This window comes from Hylobates moloch, unplaced genomic scaffold (genome assembly GCF_009828535.3).
Source record: "Hylobates moloch isolate HMO894 unplaced genomic scaffold, HMol_V3 SCAFFOLD_8, whole genome shotgun sequence".
In the NCBI taxonomy this organism is placed as follows: Eukaryota; Metazoa; Chordata; class Mammalia; order Primates; family Hylobatidae; genus Hylobates; species Hylobates moloch.
In genome coordinates, this window is record NW_026652283.1 from 114,052,217 (window position 1) to 114,075,981 (window position 23,765).

A 23,765-nucleotide genomic window follows, 5' to 3' on the forward strand; every position below is an offset into this window, starting at 1 on the left:
CCAGGATATTAGTAATCAAATTTTATACAGGATACTAGAGGCACATGTTAAATTCTCATAATGACTCAATATGTTCAAGCAACACTATGAATTTAAATTTCAAACATTTTAAGACTCACAAAAACATCAATGTTCCCCCAAAACAGTGTCCAAACTAATTTTATTTCATTCTAAGAATATTCAGATTAGATGCTTAACCTTACCTTTTTCTTATCCTGCTATTTCTTATCCTGTTATATTCTTTATCCTTCTAACTCCAAATCATAAATTACATTGTATGATCTGATTCACAACACTTAGTCTGACTCAGTCTGATATGTTCCAAAAACGCATGTTGAACCACTCTAAATCTCCTTATTCTGACATACCATATATTTAAGGGGAGCAGTATGATGATAATACCTTTTTTAAGCTGCTATTTATATCATAAGGCACTTTTTTCTCACCATTAGGATGCTAAAGGGAAAAGCCATATAAACTTAAAAAAATCTAGCCAGAGATCATCAATGTAGAGTAAAAGTAATACTTTGAAATTCAACAGTCAGTAAAAAAAAAAAAAAAAAAAAAAAATTATGATCTGTTAATGATACTGAATAGCAAATTATACTGTAATAGGAAATAATTAGCATAAGAAATAAAAATTAGTCATACAGTACAGCATAAAATTTAATGTCTCTTAAAAGTCTTGATATTTACTGCCAGGAAAAATGTCAATTTACTAACATGTAGCTTCAGTTTGCCCTTTTCAATTCGTCAGTATCTTAAAAGGATACTCAGTACCAGAATAATGTGTGATTCTGCCACAAACTGAGCCTGGCTGCTCCCATGAATGTAGCTCTATAAAAGAAGACAAACAGAAATTACAGTTTGAGAAAGCCTCATAATTATTTTATAGTTTAAAGGCATGAAGATAAACAATGGAAAAATCTAATTAGATTTTTACAAATTAAATTTTTATTACTTTCTACTAAGTTCCAATTATTTTAAATAATTATGTTAAATGCAAATAGATGAAAGTGTTGGTTGATGATACTACTGCAAACTGTAGGTGACAACTAAGTATCAAAAGCAAACTTAATATAACTTGTTAAAGGATTTATCACATACACACATAAAGTGATTCCTGTAGAGTTACTGCAAAAGTACAAAGTATAGCAAAACATTTTTATGATTTTTCATCCTTTAATCTCCATCTAGATTATTTGGCTTCTAAATTGATTCCCATGATTATTTCTGCTGATAATCTCTCTTACGAATATCAGTGGCTATGGAGTTGTTTTAAATAAATGTCCTATTTTCTATTTATATAAGAAAAAACTGGAGAAAAAATATAACACCTTAGAGTATAAATCAATGCCTCAACTTTTACATCATTTATGATGTATAACTATATCACATGCTTCAGATAGTTTTCTCAAGGTATCTTTTTTTTTTTTTCCTCTTCCTCAAATTTTTCAGGGGGTACATGTGCAGATTTGTTACATGGGAAATTGCATGTTGCCGGAATCTGATGTACAAATGATCTTGTCTCCCAGGTAGTGAGTAAAGTACCTGATAGGTAGTTTTTCAATCCTCACTTTCCTCCCACCCTCCAACCTCAAATAAGCCCCAGGGTCTACTGTTCCCCTCTCTGTCCATGTGTACTCAATGTTTAGCTACTACTTACAAGTTGAGAAGATGTGGTACTTGGTTTGCTGTTACTGCATTAATTTGCTTAGGATAATGCCCTCCAGCTGCATTCATGTTGCTACAAAGGACATAATTTCATTTTCTATGGCTGTGTAGTATTCCATGCTGTATATGTACCACATTTTTTTTAAATCCAGTCCACTGTTGATTGACAATCATATAAAGTAGTTATTACCTGTCATCTTCCAAATGAGGAAACTGAGACTTAGAAAAATTTACCTAACTTTTTCAAGATTGCACAACTAGTAATTGGTGAAGTTTGGACTGAAACCTAGGACTGTTTGTATAGGTATGTATGTCCTTTCCACCATACAGTAACAACTTACCAAACACAGCAGGAACCTCAAGTAAAACTTTGTAAAAACTTTAATTTTGACAGTTAAAGTAATTGACATCAATATTTAACTGACTAACATATCTGAGTTTAACAGTACAGGATAATATGGCCAAATTTACGTAACAACTACAAAACAGTTTGCGTCTCTGAGGATCACAAATTTAGAGAATAACTTCAGATGTCTTCTAGGTGAGTGATTTATAATCTTTTCTGTTTATTTTCAGTAACAGTATCTTCTCTGATCAATCTTTTGTCAAGGTCATCAATGGACTCCCCCATTACCAAATCCTGTGGTCCTATCTCAATCTTCCTGGCCTTAATCTACCTGAAAAATCTGCTGCATCTGACCACTCATTCTCTTTAACATTTTCTTCATTTGACTTCCACGACCCCAATCTTGAGGATGATTCTATCTCATTGGCTCTTCCTCCTCTGGAAGGAGAAGGCTGTTCCCTTCCTACTTTCTAGACTCTGGAGTATCTCAGAGCTCAACAGGCTCAGGCCTCTTCTCTCTGCTCAGCCTTCCCAGGTGTTGTCATCCAGTTTCATGGCTTTAATTACGTCAATATTGATTCTCACATTAGTATCTAATCTGATATACTGGAAGTCTGAAAACAGCTAAAACGAAACTCCTGATATCCCTTTCTATCCCAGCATCTGCTTCCGTCCCATTCTCCCCTAAATCAGGAGAGTAACCTAATTTTTCCAGTAGTTTAGGCAAAAATCCTGGAATCACCTTTGTGTCTCTGTCCTTAATTTTCTTTCACTCTTTTCCTTGCCTTTATTCCCTCCTTCCCTCCTCCCTCCCTCCCTCCCTCCCTCTCCACATATCCAATCATTCAGAAAATACTGTTGGCTCTACTTTCAAAATTCATTCCAAATTCAACCACTTTTCACGACTCCCAGGAAGAACTAGCACAGGAGGCTAAAATATAAGACCCAAATATTTGTCTGATCCAACCACTCATCATCTCTTGCCTAGATGATTGCAATAGCCTCCTTTATTCTCCCTGACTCTATCCTAGAGTTCATCTGTCATTCAGATGAATACTGTCGAAACTATCCTATCATTACTTTGCTCAGAACCCTTCAATGCTTTCTCATATGTGTGAGAAAAACATATCATGCAATGCATTTTGTGTTTTCAGTCACAGTAACAAGAAACCTATGTATTTCTTTTCAATTTAAAAAATGCAGCTAGGTTAAAATAAATCACACTTTGTCCTTAGAGACTTATTTCATGAAACTGATCTATAACACTTGTAGCTTATTTCTTGTATACATAAGGCAGGAGAGAGGAAAGGCTTTGGAGACAGTGCTGAATTTGCCACCTACTAACTGTGTTATTATGAACCAACTACTTAACCTCAGTTATCTTTAAAATAGGATTAAGAGGATATTCCTCAAGATACTTTCCTAAAAATCAAGTAAGATAGTATGATATACAATAGTGTAACTGATCAAACATAATCAAACAAATCATTTCAGTTTCCACTTCAACAAACTTTGTATCTTGTTCACTTGATCTTAGCCAAAAGGCCGAGAAGCTGTTTTTATCTTCTAAATAAACAGCATTCAGAAATTCATTTCCTTTTCACAAGTGAACTTAGTGTGTTGAGCTGATAGTTTTAAAAAATAATATTCAGGAATGTATACCAACATTTGACTTTTGTACATCTCTTTTTTTGTGTGTCTTCAAAATCACATCAAAACCAGATACCCTAAGAGCCTTCAGGATTTACTTAGCTTGAATTTGTTTGCAAATTTTTAATTGATCAATTAGTAAGTATCAGGCACCAACTCAGGCAACAGAAATCCAGCAGTTACAGGAAAAAATACCTATATTCTCAAGCAGCTTACAAATTACAAAAATTACAGCTACACAAATTACAAGAATACATTTTGTCTACTAATGTGCAACAAAGAGATTATTGGCACACACCAAAAGCTGTAAGACTAAGCACAAGAATAAGAAGGAGTAAGTATTACAAAAGTCTTCAGCACTGACCTTAGATAGCTAGCTTTCATTTATGGGGCCCTTAAAGCAATGACTTAATTCACTTAAAATTAACCTGAGGTCTGCGATTGTAGGCTGGTCTTAAAAATTTGTATCTAACAGATGCATATACTTTCTAAATCCTTTGAAAGAGGGAATATTGAACAATGAATTCCCTGAAAGCTAAAGCATGATGTTCATTTATTTATTTTCCTCTCTGATTTTTTACTAATTCTCATGAGCGAGGGAAGTAGCAGTAACTCAGGATAATTTATTCCAAAATATATATTTAACTTGTATTCATAAGGGCAGTGCATTTTCAGATCAGGTGAATAGTCAAGAAAAAAATGTGTGCAGGCTTTGATAATGGATACCTATCAATTCTTCCACAGGAACAAATGTTTTGAGAAACCATTAATATAATGTTTTTTACTTCTCTAATCCATTGAATATTTCTTTTCTTTTTCTTTTGTTTTTGAGACAAAATTTCATGCTTTTCACCCAGGCTGGATTGCAGTGGCATGATCTCAGCTCACTGCAACCTCCGCCTCCTGGGTTCAAGCAATTCTCCTGCCTCAGCCTCCCAAGTAGCTGGGATTACAGGTGTGCACCCCCATGCCTGGCTAATTTTTCTATTTTTAGTAGAGATAGGGTTTCACCACCTTGGCCAGGCTGGTCTCGAACTCCTGACCTCAAGTGATCCAGCCACTTTGGCCTCCCAAAGTGCTGGGATTATAGGCATGAGCCACTGCACCTGGCCCCATTGAATATTTCATATAGCATATGAACCAACATAAAATAAAAAGTGATTCAATAAAAAAAGTTCATAAAGTTATAACAAAATTCATTACCATGACTCATGACTTACTTAAAGCCCAATTTTATGTAGAAGAAAAATAGCATAGCATAATATGAAAAAACAATATATATGAATTATACTATGTTCTTAATTTCAAGTAACATACTTGAAAATAAAAAATTATATATTTTGTTTAATATAGTGTTTCTATACCTCTTATATGGCAATATCAAGAATGAATAAAAGTAAAATGGAAATGAAGCTAAATATACTATATTATCAGTATGTGAAATAAACCTAATTGCACTTAAGTTATTACTAAATTCTTGGGAAGATGACACCAGTCGGTATGTTCTGCTTTTTCAACATTTTTAAATTGTGCTAGTAGTAAATACTCCTTAAGGAGTCCTTTTAAACACGTAATGTTCTGAAAATAAGAATGGCTATGGTGGACCAAAAGGTTACTTTGAGAAGGGAGCTATGGTAACAAAAAGCCAACTAAACTTAGAAGTCAGTTTCCAGTGTTAATAATAGCCATTCAATTTAATGAAGTACTTGTTACTTACCAGTTCAGTAATTTGGGCCTCAGTTTCCTAATCTGCAAACTGGAAATTGACAGCATGAAGGAAACAGTGTACTGCAGTACTTTATAAAATGGATTTTAGTCAAATTCCCTGTCCTGGGTTTCACAAGTAAGATCTTTAGCAAATTACTCTAAACTTCAAATTGTTAAACTCTTTGATCGAAATAATAAAATGTGAGAAGCGAATTGATAATACATATAAAATAGCCTAATGCCTGAAACACAGTAAGAAGCCAATAAATGTAATCTACCGTCATCGTCGTCATCATCATCATCATCATCAATCATCTAAGATTCAAACGAGAGTCCAGATTTTAATGTCTTAGGTCATATGACTCATAGATGGTAAAATTAATCTCCACTGCTTGATGCCCATTATTAATTCATAATAGCAAACTATATGGTTAGTTAAATTCTCTTGCCAGTGAGTAATTTGTTTTTGTAAATTTATGCAAGTCCCTTATATACCAACCTGATATTATCAGCCTTGAGAGCAAAAGATACTAACAACCAGCCTGTTTGATTAACCCTAACAATGACTGCTTTAGTTAAATGGGCTTTGGATCAAAACCAAATTATAATATAAGCAGAGTGCAAAAAGTTGTTTGGTAATACATACATGCCAGAATATAGCTATTTTGAAGACAATACTACACAGGGTTAAAATTAATTAATTATTTCTCTTTTATTCACTTACTAAAAAAAAATTAAAAATGCTTACATCAATCCCATGAAATTTAGGAATTTTGATCATTTTTTAAATTATAACTTATTTTAAAAAGGACCATTTATAACATTAAGTAAATGACAAGTGAAACTAAGATTTGACAGTGTTGGATGATACCCAAATGATGATTCGTCTCAGTTTGGGTCAAATCCACAAACACCCTTTTTGGTCCCTTCTTCTTGCATTTTAAAATACATGATTGCAAAATAAACCAAGAGCTTGTCCACAGCTAGAGGAAACACGGCTGATTATCTCTCACTAACTATATGAATTCTTTCAGTCCAATCTTGTCATGCAGTTTTACCCAAATCAGTATGAAATGACATGCAAATTTTTCCATCTATTTTCTTGCACCCTCCTTGAAAACATCATGAAAAAGTACTAGCGTAAATCCTTTCGGCCTGTTTCAGTCCTTTATACAGTACCTGCCAGAACAAGGGCAATGGACATGCAAAATCTAAGAAAATCTTTTAAGTGATAATCTCTCAATTGTTTAGCATCTGATTCAGTACTCTCTATGAATATAAAAATTATTGCCATAGCAAAAAAAAAGGAAGAAAATATGATAATTTACTGTCAACCTAAAAACAAAACAGAGGAAAAAAATCTTGTATTTTCCTTAGCGACACTTCTAAGAAGTCAAAGGGTTGCCTTGCTGTTTTTAAATGAACCTGTCTCTTAAATTCATCTTAACTATTTAAGATTTTCCAGTAAAAGAGCCCTAGTTTTCCTGATCAATGTCTATACAAAATGACAGATCTGCTTTTCTGTGCATGACAGATTCAGTTTATTTTTACTGAGTGTCTTAGTCTGCTTGGTTGCCCTAACAAAATACCATAGACTGGATGGCTTAAACAACAGAAATTATTTTCTCACAGTTCAAGAGGTTCAAAGTCCAAGATGAAGGTGCCAGTGGGATTGGTGTCTGGTGAGGGATTCCCTCGGGCAGAAGACAGCCAGCTTCTCACCGTGTGCTCACATGACCTCTTCTTTGTGAGCAGACAGAGATACGTAGGCGTCTCTATACTTTCCTCTACTTAAAAGGCCACCAATCCAATCAGATTAGGGACCTTCTCTCATGACCTTATTTAAACTTAAATTGCGATCCTAAAAACCCATGTCCACAGAGTCACACTGGGGGGTTAAGGCTTCAACATCTGAATTTTAGAGGGACAGAATTCAGTTCATACCTCTCAGTAATTCTAAGTGAGTAAGATAGCATTTCAAAACCTATCAGCTAGTGGGAATGTAGTCATGATACTAGTCCTGAGTCTCCTTTGTGGGCTAAAATAATAAGAATTATTTTCTTTTCAGTTTCATTTTTTAGAATACTAATGTCCAGAAAAGGATACTTTTGAACTCTTAAGATAGGACGTATCTTGGGTCATCACTGTCACTGCACAAACTAAACTTAAATCCCACTCTAACATTTTAATAAAATATTCCTCTGTTTCCTACTAGTTACATGTTTGTAGTCCTACCCTTGGGGTCTTCTTTGAGGCAGCATTAGTTCTTACTAGGCTCTACACCAAATGGCAGATGTGATACAGATGATAAAATTCTCAGGCCAAGTCCTTCTGCATTTGCCTGAAAGACCGGATATAAAGAGGTATTATCTACCTCCAGGTGACAAAGAATGCCACTTGCTGCATTTCCCCAGAGGCTGCACATATTTTGTGCTTGAAATTCCTAAGCACTTCATTAAATATTTGGCTTTAACTAAAAAATGATTACAACAGAGAAACAAAACAGTTATTTATGAGAACAGTGACAAATCTTGATTACTTGCCACTCAAAGAATTTTGTCTCTGTGAGGTGTCAGCAATAAGCCACCATTCTCTTTTCACCGGAAGTTGCAGGACACTGTTTAGCAATGTCTCTGCTGAATTTACTGCACGATCTGTTGTGGAGTATGAAATTCTTACCTGGCCCAGTCATACTCCAAAAAGTCATCTTAGAATTTTATTTTCCTATTTGAGGATCAAAAAGGCTGATACTTAACCTAAGTCAGTGGTTCTCAAAAGAATTTCAAAATAGTGTGTGCATGAAATTGACCAGAGATATTTGTTTAAAAAACAGATTTTCAGGCTGTATATATGGAAATTCCTATACAATAGGTCTGTGGTAAGACGAGAAATTTGTACTATTAATGAGCTATAAGCCATGACTAAATAACACTAAATAACTACATTTTGCGGGAGGCTGTATGGGAAGGGGCAGTGTGTAACACTGTGAAAGCTTTCAGAAAGGCTATACATTCAGGGAAAACTTCTCACTAGTTAGAAGGGTTTTTTTAAATTTAAACAGTTTTTTTAATAATAAATGAATTGCTACACATTCAGATAAAATACCTTACCAGTGTAAAATGATTTGTTTGTTTTTTAATAAAAAAATTCCATTGGGACAGTGGGAGTCCAGAGCTCTACAGACAGAAGCCATACAGAGAGCTGTGGCAAGTTGCACCCAAGCAACAAAAGATTCTACATACATGAAGTGAATCAGGCAGGTAAACACCACCACATAACAAACAACATAGTTCTAAAAATTCAAATTGCAATCATCCTGTCTAGTATTCGAGAAAGTCTACAGAATGCTATAAGAGGCATGGTAAATATTACAGGAAGAGAGAAACTGAGGCTTTTGGAGATGGAAGAACCAAATGGTGGGCTAGGAGCTCCTAACCAGAGACTAGATTAAGTCCACAGAGTTTTGGTTAACTGTGGCCCCATGCTTGGTCTTATTCAGTCCCTTCTTCATGAAAAGTTAACTGTCCTGATAGCAAAATGGAGAAATAGCTCTCCTGATGAGCTTTACCTTTATTACACTGTCAATAAGACTGGTAGTCTAGGTGTTGTAGGTAAAAGAAAAAAAAAGAAAGAAACAAAACCCATCAATATTAACGAAACCCTAAGCAGAATATGCTGAAATAATTAATGATAGCTGCCACTCCGTAGAAAGTCAGCCAACAAAAACACAGACTGCAGGTATGGAAAACTCCTAGGATCCTAGGATAACGTAGAACAACCCTAAGCCCCAGACACTAGTGAGACCACTAAGGGGAATCAACAGTGTTTCAGGAAACACTTTATACTTTGTGATCAAAACTGTTAAAAGGACCAATTAGAGAGCTTCTCATTCTACTATATTTTCCAAATAAATGTTGAGAGAACAAAAATATAACCTAGATGAAGTTTCTTCCAAATATAAACTGTAAAAAGTCTGTCCTGTGACTGAACTGCTTAAGTAATTTTAGTAATTTGTGTTTTATTGATAACATATTTCTAGACTTACAGATTTGATTTTGTTCAGTAACAAAGAAAAACTGAAATGTATAATTACCTTCATGGAATTTTCTTGTGTAACTAAATGCAATTAAATGTTCAAAATGAAAAAGTATTACATCCTTCAGCATTTTAAAATTCAACTGAATAGCTTTTAATGTGAATACAGAAAATACATAAATCTATGCTGGAATTACTTTTGTAGCTGTCACATCAGGTATATATGAAAAGTATAATATAATCTCTGTGTGTGTGTGTGTGTGTGTGTGTGTGTGTATTTTACTTTTTATCCTGGGGGAAAAAAAGCAACTTTATCAAGGAACATTAACATTCTCATGTCATTATTATAAATGTAAATCCAAAATGCAAAACAAAAACTTTTATGGCTTAAAATTTACATAATTCTGCATTAAGGATGAAGTTATTCATTTCATATCACCAAATATTTTGCACTTGTGATTGTCTAAGAAATGAATTAGGAACAGGTTCTCTGTGCCCTAATCTAGATTTGCCAATAAATTGAATGATTTCCCCAGGAAAGCTATGTAACCACTCTGTAACTCATTTTCTAAGTACAGATCATTTTTTCTTACTTATGGGGTGATTAGGAGATAAAAAAAGATGTTATTATCAAGCAAAGTCTATAACATGTGTTTAAACAAAAAATGGGTAAGAATCATTGTCTTCTTCGAAGCAGAGTCTATCTCTTACATTTTCTTTTTTTGATGTACCTATGAATATGAACATCCATAATACTCTTCAGTATTCATATGAAAATGCTTTGATAATTCTATCAGCACCTGAACATGGATGACAAGATCCCTGGGTGGCCAGGGAATTACTCTTTAATGAGGAACGTTTTAACATATCTATTATATTGCCCTTTGATCATTATCTGGATTTGTATTTATTTGTGGTTACTGCCTCAATCGCAATATAAGCAAAATCTCTTAGTGCCATTATATCATGCTAAAATGTCCAGTACTTCAGATAGCTTTAATTTACATTCTTGAAACTTCTCTTATATGGTCTCAAAAATGACATTTCCCCTAAAGGTCACCTAATGCCAGCAGCTTTAGAAATCTAATGTCATCCATTTGCTCTGTAGGTCCAGGACCACTGCATTCTGATGAGCAAATCTGGAAAGTCACTGCTTCTAAATCTTTGACATCAGAGACTTTATCTCGACAACTGATGTGAAATATAGCACAACAGTATGATAAATGAAACGTGTCTAAGAAATAAAAATGGCACTGGTAAGGATTCAATATTAGGCCTATATAACATGGTTGACAGTACCATGGCTTTGCTTTGCAGGCCTTCAGACTGGGTTTAACTAATAATGAGTTTTACTGGTTGAGGCTGCCCAATGAGACTTAAATTTTGAGGGAATTTTGTATTTCTTTAAGCTTGCTATTTGAAGGCTACAGATGAACAAAATTCATTTTTATATTTAATCGGTAAACTATCAGTGTGAATCAAGGTATATGAGAAATGTTCTGTGTGTGTGTGTGTGTGTGTGTGTGCATATATATATACACATACCATATTTAACAATGATATATCACTTCTACTTCTACTATAAATACTTTATAGCGCTCAGCCTCGGCAACACTGTGAGACACTGTCTCTACAAAAAAATAATTAGTTGAGTGTGGTGTCAAGTGCCTCTAGTCCCAGCTACTCAACAGGCTGAGGCAGGAGGATCACTTAAGCCCAGGAGTTCGATGTTACAGTTAGCTATGATCATGCCACTGCATTCCAGCTTGGGCAACAGAGTAAGAGCTTGTCTCTACAAAAACAAACACAAAACTTTATAGCACTAAACACAATACTCACGTTTAACAGAAATCCCATACACTAATGATTGGGATCTCTGGTTCCATACCAGGCTGCTAGGCTTGAATGCTGTGTGGAATTGAGCATTTTATTTAGCCAACATATGGTGCAGTTTCCTGGCATGTGAGATGGGGATAAAAGGATCTCTACTTCATTAAGGTTGTTATAAATAAGTTAAAGTTTTTAGAAAAGTGTGATGTAAGCCTTCAGTGTTAACTACTGTTGTTGTATGTTAGTTTATTTATTCTACAAATATTTATGGAGCGTCTAAGACATGGCAGGTTACATTCCTAGGCAGGTGAGATAAAATAGTGAACAAAGCAATGATCTCTAGTCTCATGGGGCTGTGTGTGTGTGATGAACTGTATACTGTAAGTGCAAAGTGCTATAAGAAAAGGAAAAGCAGAAAAAAGTAAGGGAGTCAGAAGTATTGACAATGGAGAGCAGGTTGCAATTTAAATAGGAAAAGGGTCAGGATAAACACCACAGACACCACAGAGACGTCTTTGGCATCTGAGCACAGTTAGTCATATGGATTCTGGGGGAAGCACATACAAGAGAGATGGAATAATGGCCAGCACGAAGTCCTTAAGATACAAACATGTTCAAGGAACTGTAAGGAACGTGCTGGTGAAGGAACGTGCTGTTCAAGGAACTGTAAGGAACGTGCTGGTGAAGATTTAGATGTTATTCTGAATTATATGTGGTGAGTCACAAAAGGAAGACTGAGAAGAGTGACATGAACTATGTCAAGAACAGACTATAATGAAGCAAGCATAGAAGCAAGGAGACCAGGGAAAGTTTACTATAGTAATCCAGACAAAAGATGCTGATGACGTAAAGCAGTTTGATAGCAGGTGGTAAGAAGTGATCTGATCCTGGATATATTTTAAAGAAAAAAATATATACATATATATGTACATATTTGAAGGAAAAACGACAAGATTTCTTGCTTACTGTGTGTTTTTATACAAAAGGCAACAACATTAAAACTCATAGGATGTATAGTAAAGATTTAGTTATTTTAATGTCCAAATTCACAGTAAACACATATTTGAGTTTTTGTAGTAATACAAATATAGACCATTTAATATTTAAGTTCAATTGAGGATATATGAATTTCAAATAAAATCAACATAAGTTATATATCTAAGTTTATGAAAATTAAAGAGGTCACCAAAGTGGTAAATTGTATTTTAATTATAAGAAAAATACATTATATTATTTGTCCATGAAGTTCTATTCTCTTTTTATATTTCTCTCCTTTAGAAGATGTGTATCATTAAATTCAACAGCTCTTTTACATGAAAGACCCCATCCCAGCCAGGTCTATATTTTCATATCTTATGAAGTAACTACTGGTTGACTATATTTTGACTTGATATCCCATTTGAATGTCCTAACACTCTAAAATCAAAACTGTACACATAAATGTCAATATTCTCCATGCAAACAAATTTATCTTTCCAGCACTCTATGCATCTATCAATATTACAACCATTCTTCTAATGACCTAAGTTTCAACTTCGGCATCTCTACCTTACAATCCATCACAAAGCCAATGGGCATTTCCTATTCTCTACTGCCGCTTTTCTATTACTTTGACCCAACTGATTCTGTCTGAATGTTTAACGTATCATGCTTGGATTATCACTAATCTAATACTTTCCAATTCCTCACTTCTAGTTAAATCTTCCAAAATCACTACTTTCATCAATCTATTACTCACAAACATTTGAAAACTTAAAATTGCTTAGAGGTAATTCAAATCCCTTGGCAATCTATGTCAAACATCTTTGAATCAATCAATCAATCAATCAATCAATCAATATCTAGTACTTAGATATTCTGTTTCATAAAATGCAAAACACAAGTAAATACAAAACATAGTGTCTCGGCTCAAAAGGAAACATAGTACATATACTTAAAAATGTCTAATCATGCAAGGCAAAACAGAATCTTTATTCTCTTTTAAGTATTTTGTTTAACACTCAAGACTTAGCAGAATATGATGTGAATCTGCGCTTGAGTTAACCTCCTTTGTAACTAGGGATAAAAGTATTTTTCTTCTTGAGAGGTGCTATAGGATTCAGCAGATCACAAATTAATAAAATTGGCAATTAAGTTGCATGGTATGAAATGAAGAATAGAATTTTGGTGGCCAATTTAGCTATATGTCCAAATGAGTGCTAGAGAAATAAAAAGTTGAAATTACTGTAGGCTGACATGGAAAGACTCCAAAGATGGTTAACTATAAACAGAATATTTTAATGTAGATTATATCGAGATAAGTAAGGAATATTGTAACAGGATTTCAAACAGGTACAATGTGACAAGGAAATTAATAGAGGATGGAAAGCAAAATTGTTTATCTGATCTTACTGGGAAGGAGTTTGGAGATTATGTACAATTTTCTTTACATTTCTATGAACAAAATCACATATTTCATACAAGCAGTTTCTTCATTACTCTCAAACAATCCTATCTCCATTTTGACCTCTATACAGGTTCTTAAGGCTGTTCCATCTCTTTTCCTGATTCATCTCAAAAAATGATGTTTCCTCTTACTGATAAACCAACATTCACCTCGACTGTAAGGCCAATTCAAATTCCACCTCCTTTAATGAAGATTTTTTTCTAAAATTCTGCCTCAAAATAATATTTATTGCTATTAAACTATTCCAATACTTACTATCTGTAACATTTGACCTGTATTTTAAACATACAGATTTATAATGTCATAGCATTGTTTTCAAGTCGTAAGTCCAGAATTCTGTCTATTACAGGGAAAATGATATTAGTTACAGAGGACAATAAAAGAACATTGGTTTCAAATACATCCTTCAATACATTTTAAAACAACTAAATACACAATACATTTAAACCCTACAGTAAAATATTCTGGGATTTTAACTCAGAGCGTCTAATTACAATTCTCTATTTTTTTAATTTCTCAAATGAAGCTATTATTAAAGTCCTCAAAAGGGTATGAAGAACACTTAAACTCAAAAAAATCGTATAAATAGTAGAGAAGAAGTGATGATTTAAATAACTATACAGTAAATGTTCTGTAAAATTAATAAAACCAGAGTTACTCATTTCGTATTTACAGTGAGCTCATTAAATAATGATTTTCTTTTTCGGTAAGCAGTTTTTTCTAAATGAAGTTTCTTAACAAATAAATATTGATATTTGGTAGTTAGTATATACTATTAGCATATAATTAAAATATTTCTCCAGAGATTTCAAAGTATATTTCATCATTAGTAATTAATGTACCACACGTGTTATCAGTGTATTACAAGGGAGCACTTATACATACTTATACACAATTTTTTACCCATAAATTGGTCTTATCAAATATACTTCCATTTTTCACAACTCTTTTTCTTTACAGATTTCAAAAATGTTACACTGACTTGCAAATATCAAAGTCATACTTACTGAAGAACTTTTCTTTAAACTGGCTTTTTTTTTTAAGCTGGTTAATTCACACGAAATCCCTTAGATTTGTCCTTAATCAGAAATATGTATTAATGAAAATAAGAACGTTCACAAAACTTCAATTAGAATTTTTGTTTTTTTCTGCTGGAGAAAGAGTCTCGCTCTGTCGCCCAGGCTGGAGTGCAGTGGCACAATCTTGGCTTGCTGCAACCTCCACCTCCTGGGCTCAAGTGATTCTCCCGCCTCAGCCTCCCGAGTAACTGGGACCACAGATGTAGTCATGCCAAGCTAATTTTTGTATTTTTAGTAGAGGCGGAGTTTCAACATGTTGGCCAGCCTGGTCTTGAACTCCTGACCTCAAGTGAACCGCCTGCCTTGGCCTCCAAAAGTGCTGGGATTACAAGCGAGTGCCACCACACCCAACCCTTCCATTATAATATTTAAGCACAGTCAAAACTCGTCTTACATTGCATATTTAAGATCTTTGCATTTTTTTGTATATAAATCATACCTCAATACTAAAAAAAGATACGTTTTCATAGAAATACTATTTGGAAAACATTAGGAGAAACAAATGAGAATCGTTCCATCATATCCACAGAAAAGTATGCCCATGGGTTTTGCATTTATAATCTGGAAGCATTTTTTTTCTAAAATAGAGACTACTGGTAGGAAAATGTGAAATAATTTTTTTTTTCTGTTTTACATCAGGAAACATACAGTAGTCCCCCCTTACCTTTGGTTTTACTTTCTGTGGTATAGGTTACCTGCTGTCAACTACAGTCCAAAAATATTCAATGGAAAATTCCAGAAGTAAACAATTCATATGCTTTAAGTTGCAGGCTGTTCCGAGTAGTGTGATGAAATCTCACGCCATCCTGCTGTGTCCTCCTTGGGCTGTGAATCATGCCTTTGTACAGCATATCCACACTGTACATGCTACCTTCCCATGAGTCACTTAGTGGGCCGCTCAGTTATCAAGTTGACAGATCACAGGAAGAAGAATGGGTATAGTACAATAAGGTATTTTAAAGGAGAGACAGACCACAGACCACATCCACATAACATAATTTATTACAAAATATTGTTATAATTTTTCTATTTTACTATTAATTATTGCTGTTCATCTCTTACTGTGCCTAATTTATAAATTAAACTTCATCCTGATAGGCATGTTTACGAAAAAACACAATATATAGAGAGTTTGGTACTATCTGAGATTTCAAGCACTGAATGATGGTCTTGGATTAGGGTGGTGGACTCTACAAAGATTGTTTAATTTAATTATCAAAACAGAAAAAAAAGAAACCTTGAGGTGTACAGATTCTTCCATTTTACAGAAAAGGTTAAGTAACTGGCTTAATCAAGAAGTGTCAAGGGACACCTGCATTCAAATGCAAAGTTGTATAATATGCAATTTCATGCTCTTACCATTGCATCATAGATTCCAAAATAACCCAGTTTAAAATTATAAAGAGATATAAAGAGGAAGACATCCTACCAAGAGAGATATTAATAATAAAACCCAAAATTCAGTTCTCAGTATCTGAAAATATAAAACTAACATCTACCAGAATTGGTTATGTAGCTCTCACTTTAGACATTCTCTGGGTTTAATATACATCTTTCTTTTGAACATTCATCTTCTCAGTTAAGTTTACTGATTCTTTATCAAACTGAACAAATTGAAAGAAACCTTAAACTAGCAGACAGAGGACAAGAAATTGTATATTTAGCATCCCTAAGAAAGAAGTATAACCTTGGAAATTATGTAGTACTGAAATATCTGGATTAATACCAGATGTTTTAAGATAGCTCACAATTCTTCATTAGTACAATTATTTCAGAACCATGTTGGTATCACCTCTGAAGTTTCTCTTTAATAACCACTTCCAGCAGTTACAAACTACCAAATATAACTACTAGATAAAATGCAATGCCTTTATTGTAATGTAAAAATTTGTGATAATTAAAACACTTTCTGGCTGGAAACAGCAATGAGATGTCATTTTTTTCAATCCTCTATCTTTAGATGATGGTATAATAACTTCAATAAAATTGGGGTTCAAAAATCAAAATTTAAAAACAATATATATACTGCTACACTTGTTATTTACACAAATTTACTTTATGGATTAATCATTCAAATCCTTTATAAGTGTGCTTGAGGTAAAGGGTTACAAAATTTTATCCTCATATTCCAATAATAGAGCATTTTAAGTTATACAATGCAATTTATACAGACTGTCTTCAAAATGCTTTGTACCAGCAATAACGTATCTCATTCTGAGTAAAGAGGTAGATGTTACTAAAAGTTGTTCTTAATTGGGTAAGACATCTGTAGCTTCAGTGAAGAGGTAATATCCTTCAAGGTGCACTTTCACTAAAATAAAACTTAATCAGTAAGCCATTGACATGCAAGTGGTATTTGCTTACGTACTTTTCAAATGAGGCCACGGGTGTGAATAAGTGACCAATTATTTTCATGAGAAATATGTTTAACAAATGTCAACTAGGTATTATTGCTCTGTTAGAGGCTGAATTGACTCCCTCCCAAAAATGCCTAAGTCCGAAACACCCAGTACCTCAGAATATGACTATTTGGTGAGAGAGTGTTTAAAGAGGTCATTAAATGAGGTCACTAGGATGGGCCCTAATCCAACTGGCATCTTTATAAAAAAGACCAAGACACAGACATGCACTAAGTAAAGACCATGGGAAGAGGCAGGGAGGAGAAGGCAGCCATCTACAATCCAAGAATAAAGACCTCAAACTCGCCCTGCTGACTCCTCGGTCTTGGACGTGTAGGCTTCATAATCCTGAGCAAATAAATTTTCTGTTGTTGGAAACATCCACTCAGTGGTACTTTGTTATGGCAGCCCTAGCAAACTAATATATCTATTACAACTGACAAAAATTATGCTGGTTTTCTTAAAATCTTTTAATCGATGCCACTAATGCCTTATGTTTATTGTCAGCTTTCTTTTGAACAATAATAGCAACAATATGCTCAGATTTTACTTTAAAAAATGTAATTTTAATTGGAAATGCTTACAAGCATGTAAATTAAACACATGTATTATATATACTTACAAGTGTAAACGTGTGGAAAAGCACAGAAAAGAAGTGAGAAGAGACCACATAAAACTGTAAATCACTGTTACCTTTGGAATGAGTATGATAAATTCAGAAGAGAATAATGAAAGGGAGGCTTTGATGTTTTCTTTTATATAGTTATGCATTATTTGAATCTTTTATGAATTTTACAAAAAAGTATTTGTGGATTATTTGGGATCAACATGTTCTTTAAAGAAAAGCAAAAATATTTACTGTTGCCATCAAGTTTACAGTATTCTAGAAAAATAAGAATTACTTATAAAAGCTGTGGACATCCATCTGATTTAACAACAAGGAAATACCTGGTGACCTTATAGAGTGTAATTATCAATGGAGCTACGCATAAAGGAGCCAGAATGAGCTGTACTGAGGAGTGAACCAGAAATGAAGAAACTTAATGGACACAGATAACTCTTCTAGTAGTTTACACAGGAAACAAGGTCATCTGAAGTGACCCTTACTGTGACCTGTGAAGACTAGAATAAAGGTGTGCAGTTAAGAAACTTTAGGAACAAACACTGTGGAATGTATTAAATCAAAACATTTTTTCTGACTTTCTACAGTATTTTACAAGTAGCAGCAAAGTAGACAGTAAAGCTTAAAAGGACTGGGGATTGGCAAGCAGATACAGTTGAAAAGACAGAGGATTGAGATTCTGGAGAAGGAAATCTTAGTGTCCTTCGGAGACCAAGTAAATCCTTTTTAAAAGGGGTGATGGAAATAGGAACATAAAAGAGATCTAAGAAAACGGTTAAGGAATAAAGATCGAAATAAGCAGGAATAAGAGAAGGGGAGAAACTTAAGTTGAACTCGATGTGAATTTCAAGTTGAAGATCTTGGTTTTGGAACTGTTACATGTTTTCATGAGGTTTCAAACAGTTCTGAAAAGAGCAGGTTAAGTGGAATGAACAGGTAGTGACAGAAGTTAGAAAAATGAAAATAGAAAGATAGTTTGCTAAAAGAATCAACAGCATGAGTACTCTGAACAAAAGCATTAAAACAAGGAAATTTATATCATGTCTGAAGTCAAAGAATAAATTAGATAATCTTTAAAAGTCCTCTAAGAGCCTCTAATCTTATTTTTCAAATAAGCTATTACTTATTTGAAATATTTTACAATACTTGTAAAATAAGATTGTACTTTCTAAAAATACTATTAATAAGATATATTCAATCCTGGAAAATAAAAATTATTATGTGAAGAAACTGTGCACAGCAATTTAATATTTTTTCTTCTTGGAAAGACAAGATTAAAAATCAAGGTCTGAACAAATAACAACAATAATATTCATGAAGTTCATGAAGTTTGTGTCTTGTTTATTATTTCCTTACAGTTCCTGAAACTACAGTAAAAACCTGACGATCAAACTGGGGGTGGCAGGGAGGAGGAAGCTGTATATTTTAAAATATACTCTGAAATTATAGAGTAATTCTAATTGTCAATTAAAATTCTCAAGTGGAAAGCTTAAATATACAGGTAAAATACATTTGCAATTAGCATTATCTTTATGGATATAAACAATCAAGATACTATTGTTCACAAAAAGTTATTTTCTTGAGCAAATCCGACAAAACAGGTTATATCCTTAATTTCTTAGTAAACCATGTCTACACAGTGCAATGGTAAATTCTCTAAAGATGATGCTAAACTATCACAAATTCCAAAGTTAAGAATCTTAATGCTTAAGGCATTAATGCAATTTAAACAAATATATATATACACATATTAATTACACACACACACACACACACACACACACACATACATATATATGTACCTTTTTGTTTCTCTAAAACCTAGTAACCTCTTTTCCGAGATAAGTTTTTGGTTTAGAAAAAGTAAACTTAATTATCAATGGCACAGATCCTTTGAAATTATGTTTATCCTTTCAATCTTCTACATAATATTTGAAAAAAAGAGCAGAATCTTCTATGCCTAATGAAGAAATTCTAGGAATCCTACAAAAGAACGGAGAGAACCCTTAAAATATTGCCTCAGTTTAAGTAGGTCAACATCGAGGAGAGACTTACAAGAATTTTTCAGAAGAAGTGTTTCATTATCTTTTATTGCCAAGGAAAATGCTGGTAGTGAGAGGAGAGGACAAGGAAAAAAAAGGGAAAGCGAAGAAAACAGAGGTAGTACTTTGTGGACTACTGTTTTAATGTCTACATTATCAGAGACAAGCCTGAACTTAGATGAGAAGTTCTTAATTTACTATACATAAGACTCAGGAAACCCTTGAGGGGTGACTTGGGGGGCAGATTAGTTAACGGATTGCAAAGTTAATTGAAATTCTGGAACGCAGGCAAAATTCCATTTCTTGATTTGGTGCTGATATATATACATACATATATGTATATATATAATGCAGCTTAGTAATTTGCATGAAGTGAATATATATATTCACTTCAAATCAAGAAATGGAATTCAAATAATGAAGTGAATATATATATTCACACCAAATCAAGAAATGGAGTCCCCCCCAAGAAAAGTAGTCCCCAAACTACTACCTCCATTTTCACTTTCCCTTTTTTATATTTATATTTCCCTTTTTTATATTTATAATATATATATTCACTTCATGCAAATATATATATTTATAAATTATACATATTCGCTTCATGCAAATTACTACGCTGCACATTTATGATTTGTGCATTTTTATGCCTATATATGTTTCTGTAGAAATTTCACTCAAATAACCTGGGAATCTTGCTACAAAGGTGCATTTCTAGATCCCATTTTCTGAAATCTGCATTTTAATAAGTAGCCCGGGGGTATGCTCAGCCATCCTCTGGAACATAACTGGAAAAATGACAATGGAGAGGTAAACAAGTGTTTCCTTTTTCATGTCAGCTATGTTTTCCTGCCATAGGAATTTCTGGCCCATTCAATGAATCTGCTTATTTTAAACTGCAGATTGATTACTCATTGTAGAATGAAAGTCCTTGTTGGGTCAGAACTCATTTCCACTCTCACTCCTCATTTTATCTAGGCTTAAACAGCACCAGGCCCTATACTAGAAAACATAAAAATGAGGAAACAATCATTTCTGACTTCAAGAAGTTTAAGTTTACATTCCAGTTTAAATAACTACATATTATCTAAACTACAAACCAAGCAAAAAATTAGGTAGCATAAGTGGTAGCAAATAAAGCATTATTAAATTAAGAGGAAGGGTGGGGAAACAGACAAAATTTTCGTGGGAGAGATCATCATAGGATGATTCTAGCCGCCAGATAAAACCTGATTTCAGCAAACAGAAGAAAAAGGAGGTAGGACGCCGAAAAGGACAGGGAGGGGAGCGCACTAAGGTGAAAAACAGTACAGACTGTAGATAACTCCACCAGGAGGGAAGAGGCTGTCACTACATTTGGAGGGATCCTGGAATAGGGGAGAAATAGTGAATTTTGTTAAGTATAAGGAAGTCACAGAAGACTTTTGATATAAAGGAGATGTGATTGTAGGTCAATTTAGGAAGCTGAATTTGAGTGCCATAAGGGATTGCAACAAGGAAAAGATGTAGGTGAGCCAGTATGCTATATTAAAGTGATAAGGAATCTGGACTATGCAGTTAGATAGGTCTAGTTGCAGTGGAACCCTATTTAAATCAAGCTACTTAACCTCTCTAAGCCATATTTTCCTTACGTAATTGGGAGATAATAGTGGCAATTTCATATAAGGATACTACAAGGACTAAAGGAGATAACACATACAGCTCCTAACACATTAAAGGTAATTTATCATCATCATCATCATCCACATTTTCACATCATTCAGGCTTTCTCCGTGCTCTTAGATATGGAGTATATAAATGGCTCAATGGGAGTTTCATCTGGAGCTAAATTCTGGCTGGGAATAATGAATAAGTGAGGGGGCAAAAATGAAGAAGGCATAAAATACATATAAGAATAAGGATTAACAAGAGCTACTTCAATCAGCCAAAGGAGAACGAGGAAATATGTGTAGTCAAAATACACAAAATCTAATTTCTCTAACAGGACTTCTCTCATACTTGGATTGGGGTAAAAGCTTTCAGAGTGGCATTCCTCCAATCTTATTTTCTAAAAAATAACAGAACTACATATTACTGTTGAGCTAATATTACTAACAAAAAAACTTTTTTCCAATAGTAACTAATTAGTTGCACAGTGAATACAAATTTGCCTACCTGATCTTCCAAGACAGATCATGTTGGATGCAGTCTACCTTCCCAAACATAATACAGTCTAACATTTGGCTATCCTCTCTCTTCTAGTCAGGCTATCTTTCCTGCACAAAAACACCATTTTTGTATCTGCCTTCCAATCTTAATGATCAACTATTAGTTGGAGTTCTATCTTCTTTTGAACCAATTCAAATATAATTTATCAAACCTAAATTAAGCACTACTTTGTCAATTTAGATCAGAAGTTGTTAATTTACTGTACATACGACTCAGGAAACCCTTTTTATAGCACCTAACTCCACACAGATCTTTTCCTAATCTGAAATTCTAATGTATTTATCAGTCAGAATCATTAAGTTTACACACTGATTTGGATTGTTTTCTGTTTCACTTTTATCAGTATCATGACTCCAGGTATCGTAAAGATCTTGAAATAGAAGCCATGATTATAATCTCCAAAGTATCTACACTAATGCTAGGCAGAAAGTAGTATTAAATAAATGCTGATTGACTGTTTAACCCAATTCTCTATTTAAAAATTGAACGTTTTATCTTTCTTCCCCACCAAAATTCTTAGTTGCGGCATATGTTATCAACTTGCCTCCCAAAGCATCCTCAAAATCATTTCAACCCTCTCTAAACACTGCTCACTGAACCACAGATGAAGGTTAATAATCATCACTCTTAAATCACCACCACACTTTGATTTAGGAAGTCATTATATGTTACTTCTGTCTTCAAACTAGTCTTTTAAGTCTTTCACTTTTGTGTGTCACTTTTCTAAAATACAAATCTGCTCATGCACCTCAAAGGTTTACAGGCTTCTGGTACCCAAATGCCCATAGCAGAGTCTGAACAAATTCCTGTGGCACACAAGGTTTTTCCTAATCTATTCCCAATCAACTTTCTCAATATTCCTCCACACTCCATTTATTCCATTTCCTCTAAATTTATTACCCTGAATCTACCAATAACTTTTTACATACCTCTAGGCCTTTGGGTATTTTCTTTACTTTCTTATGCTACTGTGCCCAGTGTAGTGAGGTTGAATGATGTCCTCCTCCAAAAATTAACTTGGAGTGTGACCTTATTTGGAAATAGATTTAATTAGTTCAGGATTTAGGTGGGCCCAAAATCCAATGAAAGTATCTTTATAAGAGACAGAAGAGGACACACAGAGAAGCACAGAAGAAGGGGATGTGAAGATGGAGGCAAACACTGGAGCGGGGCATTTTTAATACAAGCCAAGGAACGCTAGAAACTGCCAGCAACTACCAGAACCTAGGAAAGAGGCATGGGATGGTTCTTTCCTCAGAATCTCCAAAAAAAAACCAACCCTGCTAATCTTTTGATTTTGTACTTCAGCCTCCTGAACTGTGAGAGAACAAATCTGTGTTGTTTTAAAGTTACCCAGTTTGTGGCATTTTGTTGTGACAGCCCTAGAAAATTCATACACCCAGTGATGCACATGTCAAATTCCCACTTAAATGTAACATCTGAGCTTTTCCATTTCCCATTCCACATCTCCTAGAGAGTCATCTAGGCAATAAGCTGCTGTTCCATCTTTGCTCCTGCAGAAATACATTCAACATTATATTTGACTGTCACCAAGCTGCATGGCTGTTGTGTACTTACATGTCATTTCCCCTACAGGCCTGGGAAAACATGAGGAGAGAAAAATGACTTGTGCTTTGATTTCTGGTATTTAGTGGTGGTGTTTGCCACAATATAAGATCAAAAATGACTTGCTAAAATATAAAAAATATAGGTTTAAAAAACACAGG

The 23,765-nt window shown here is 34.1% G+C and overlaps 1 protein-coding gene across 5 annotated transcripts in view; it reads right to left on the reverse strand.

Annotated features, from left to right (window-relative positions):
- Positions 1 to 23,765, reverse strand: part of TUSC3 (tumor suppressor candidate 3) — a 335,383-nt gene that overhangs the window by 33,894 nt on the left and 277,724 nt on the right. For all 5 annotated transcript variants that reach the window (XM_058441901.1, XM_058441898.1, XM_058441899.1 and 2 more), the window contains one exon: positions 774 to 837. In XM_058441901.1, the coding sequence (XP_058297884.1) occupies positions 774 to 837 (64 nt within the window). The remainder of the gene's footprint in view (positions 1 to 773; positions 838 to 23,765) is intronic.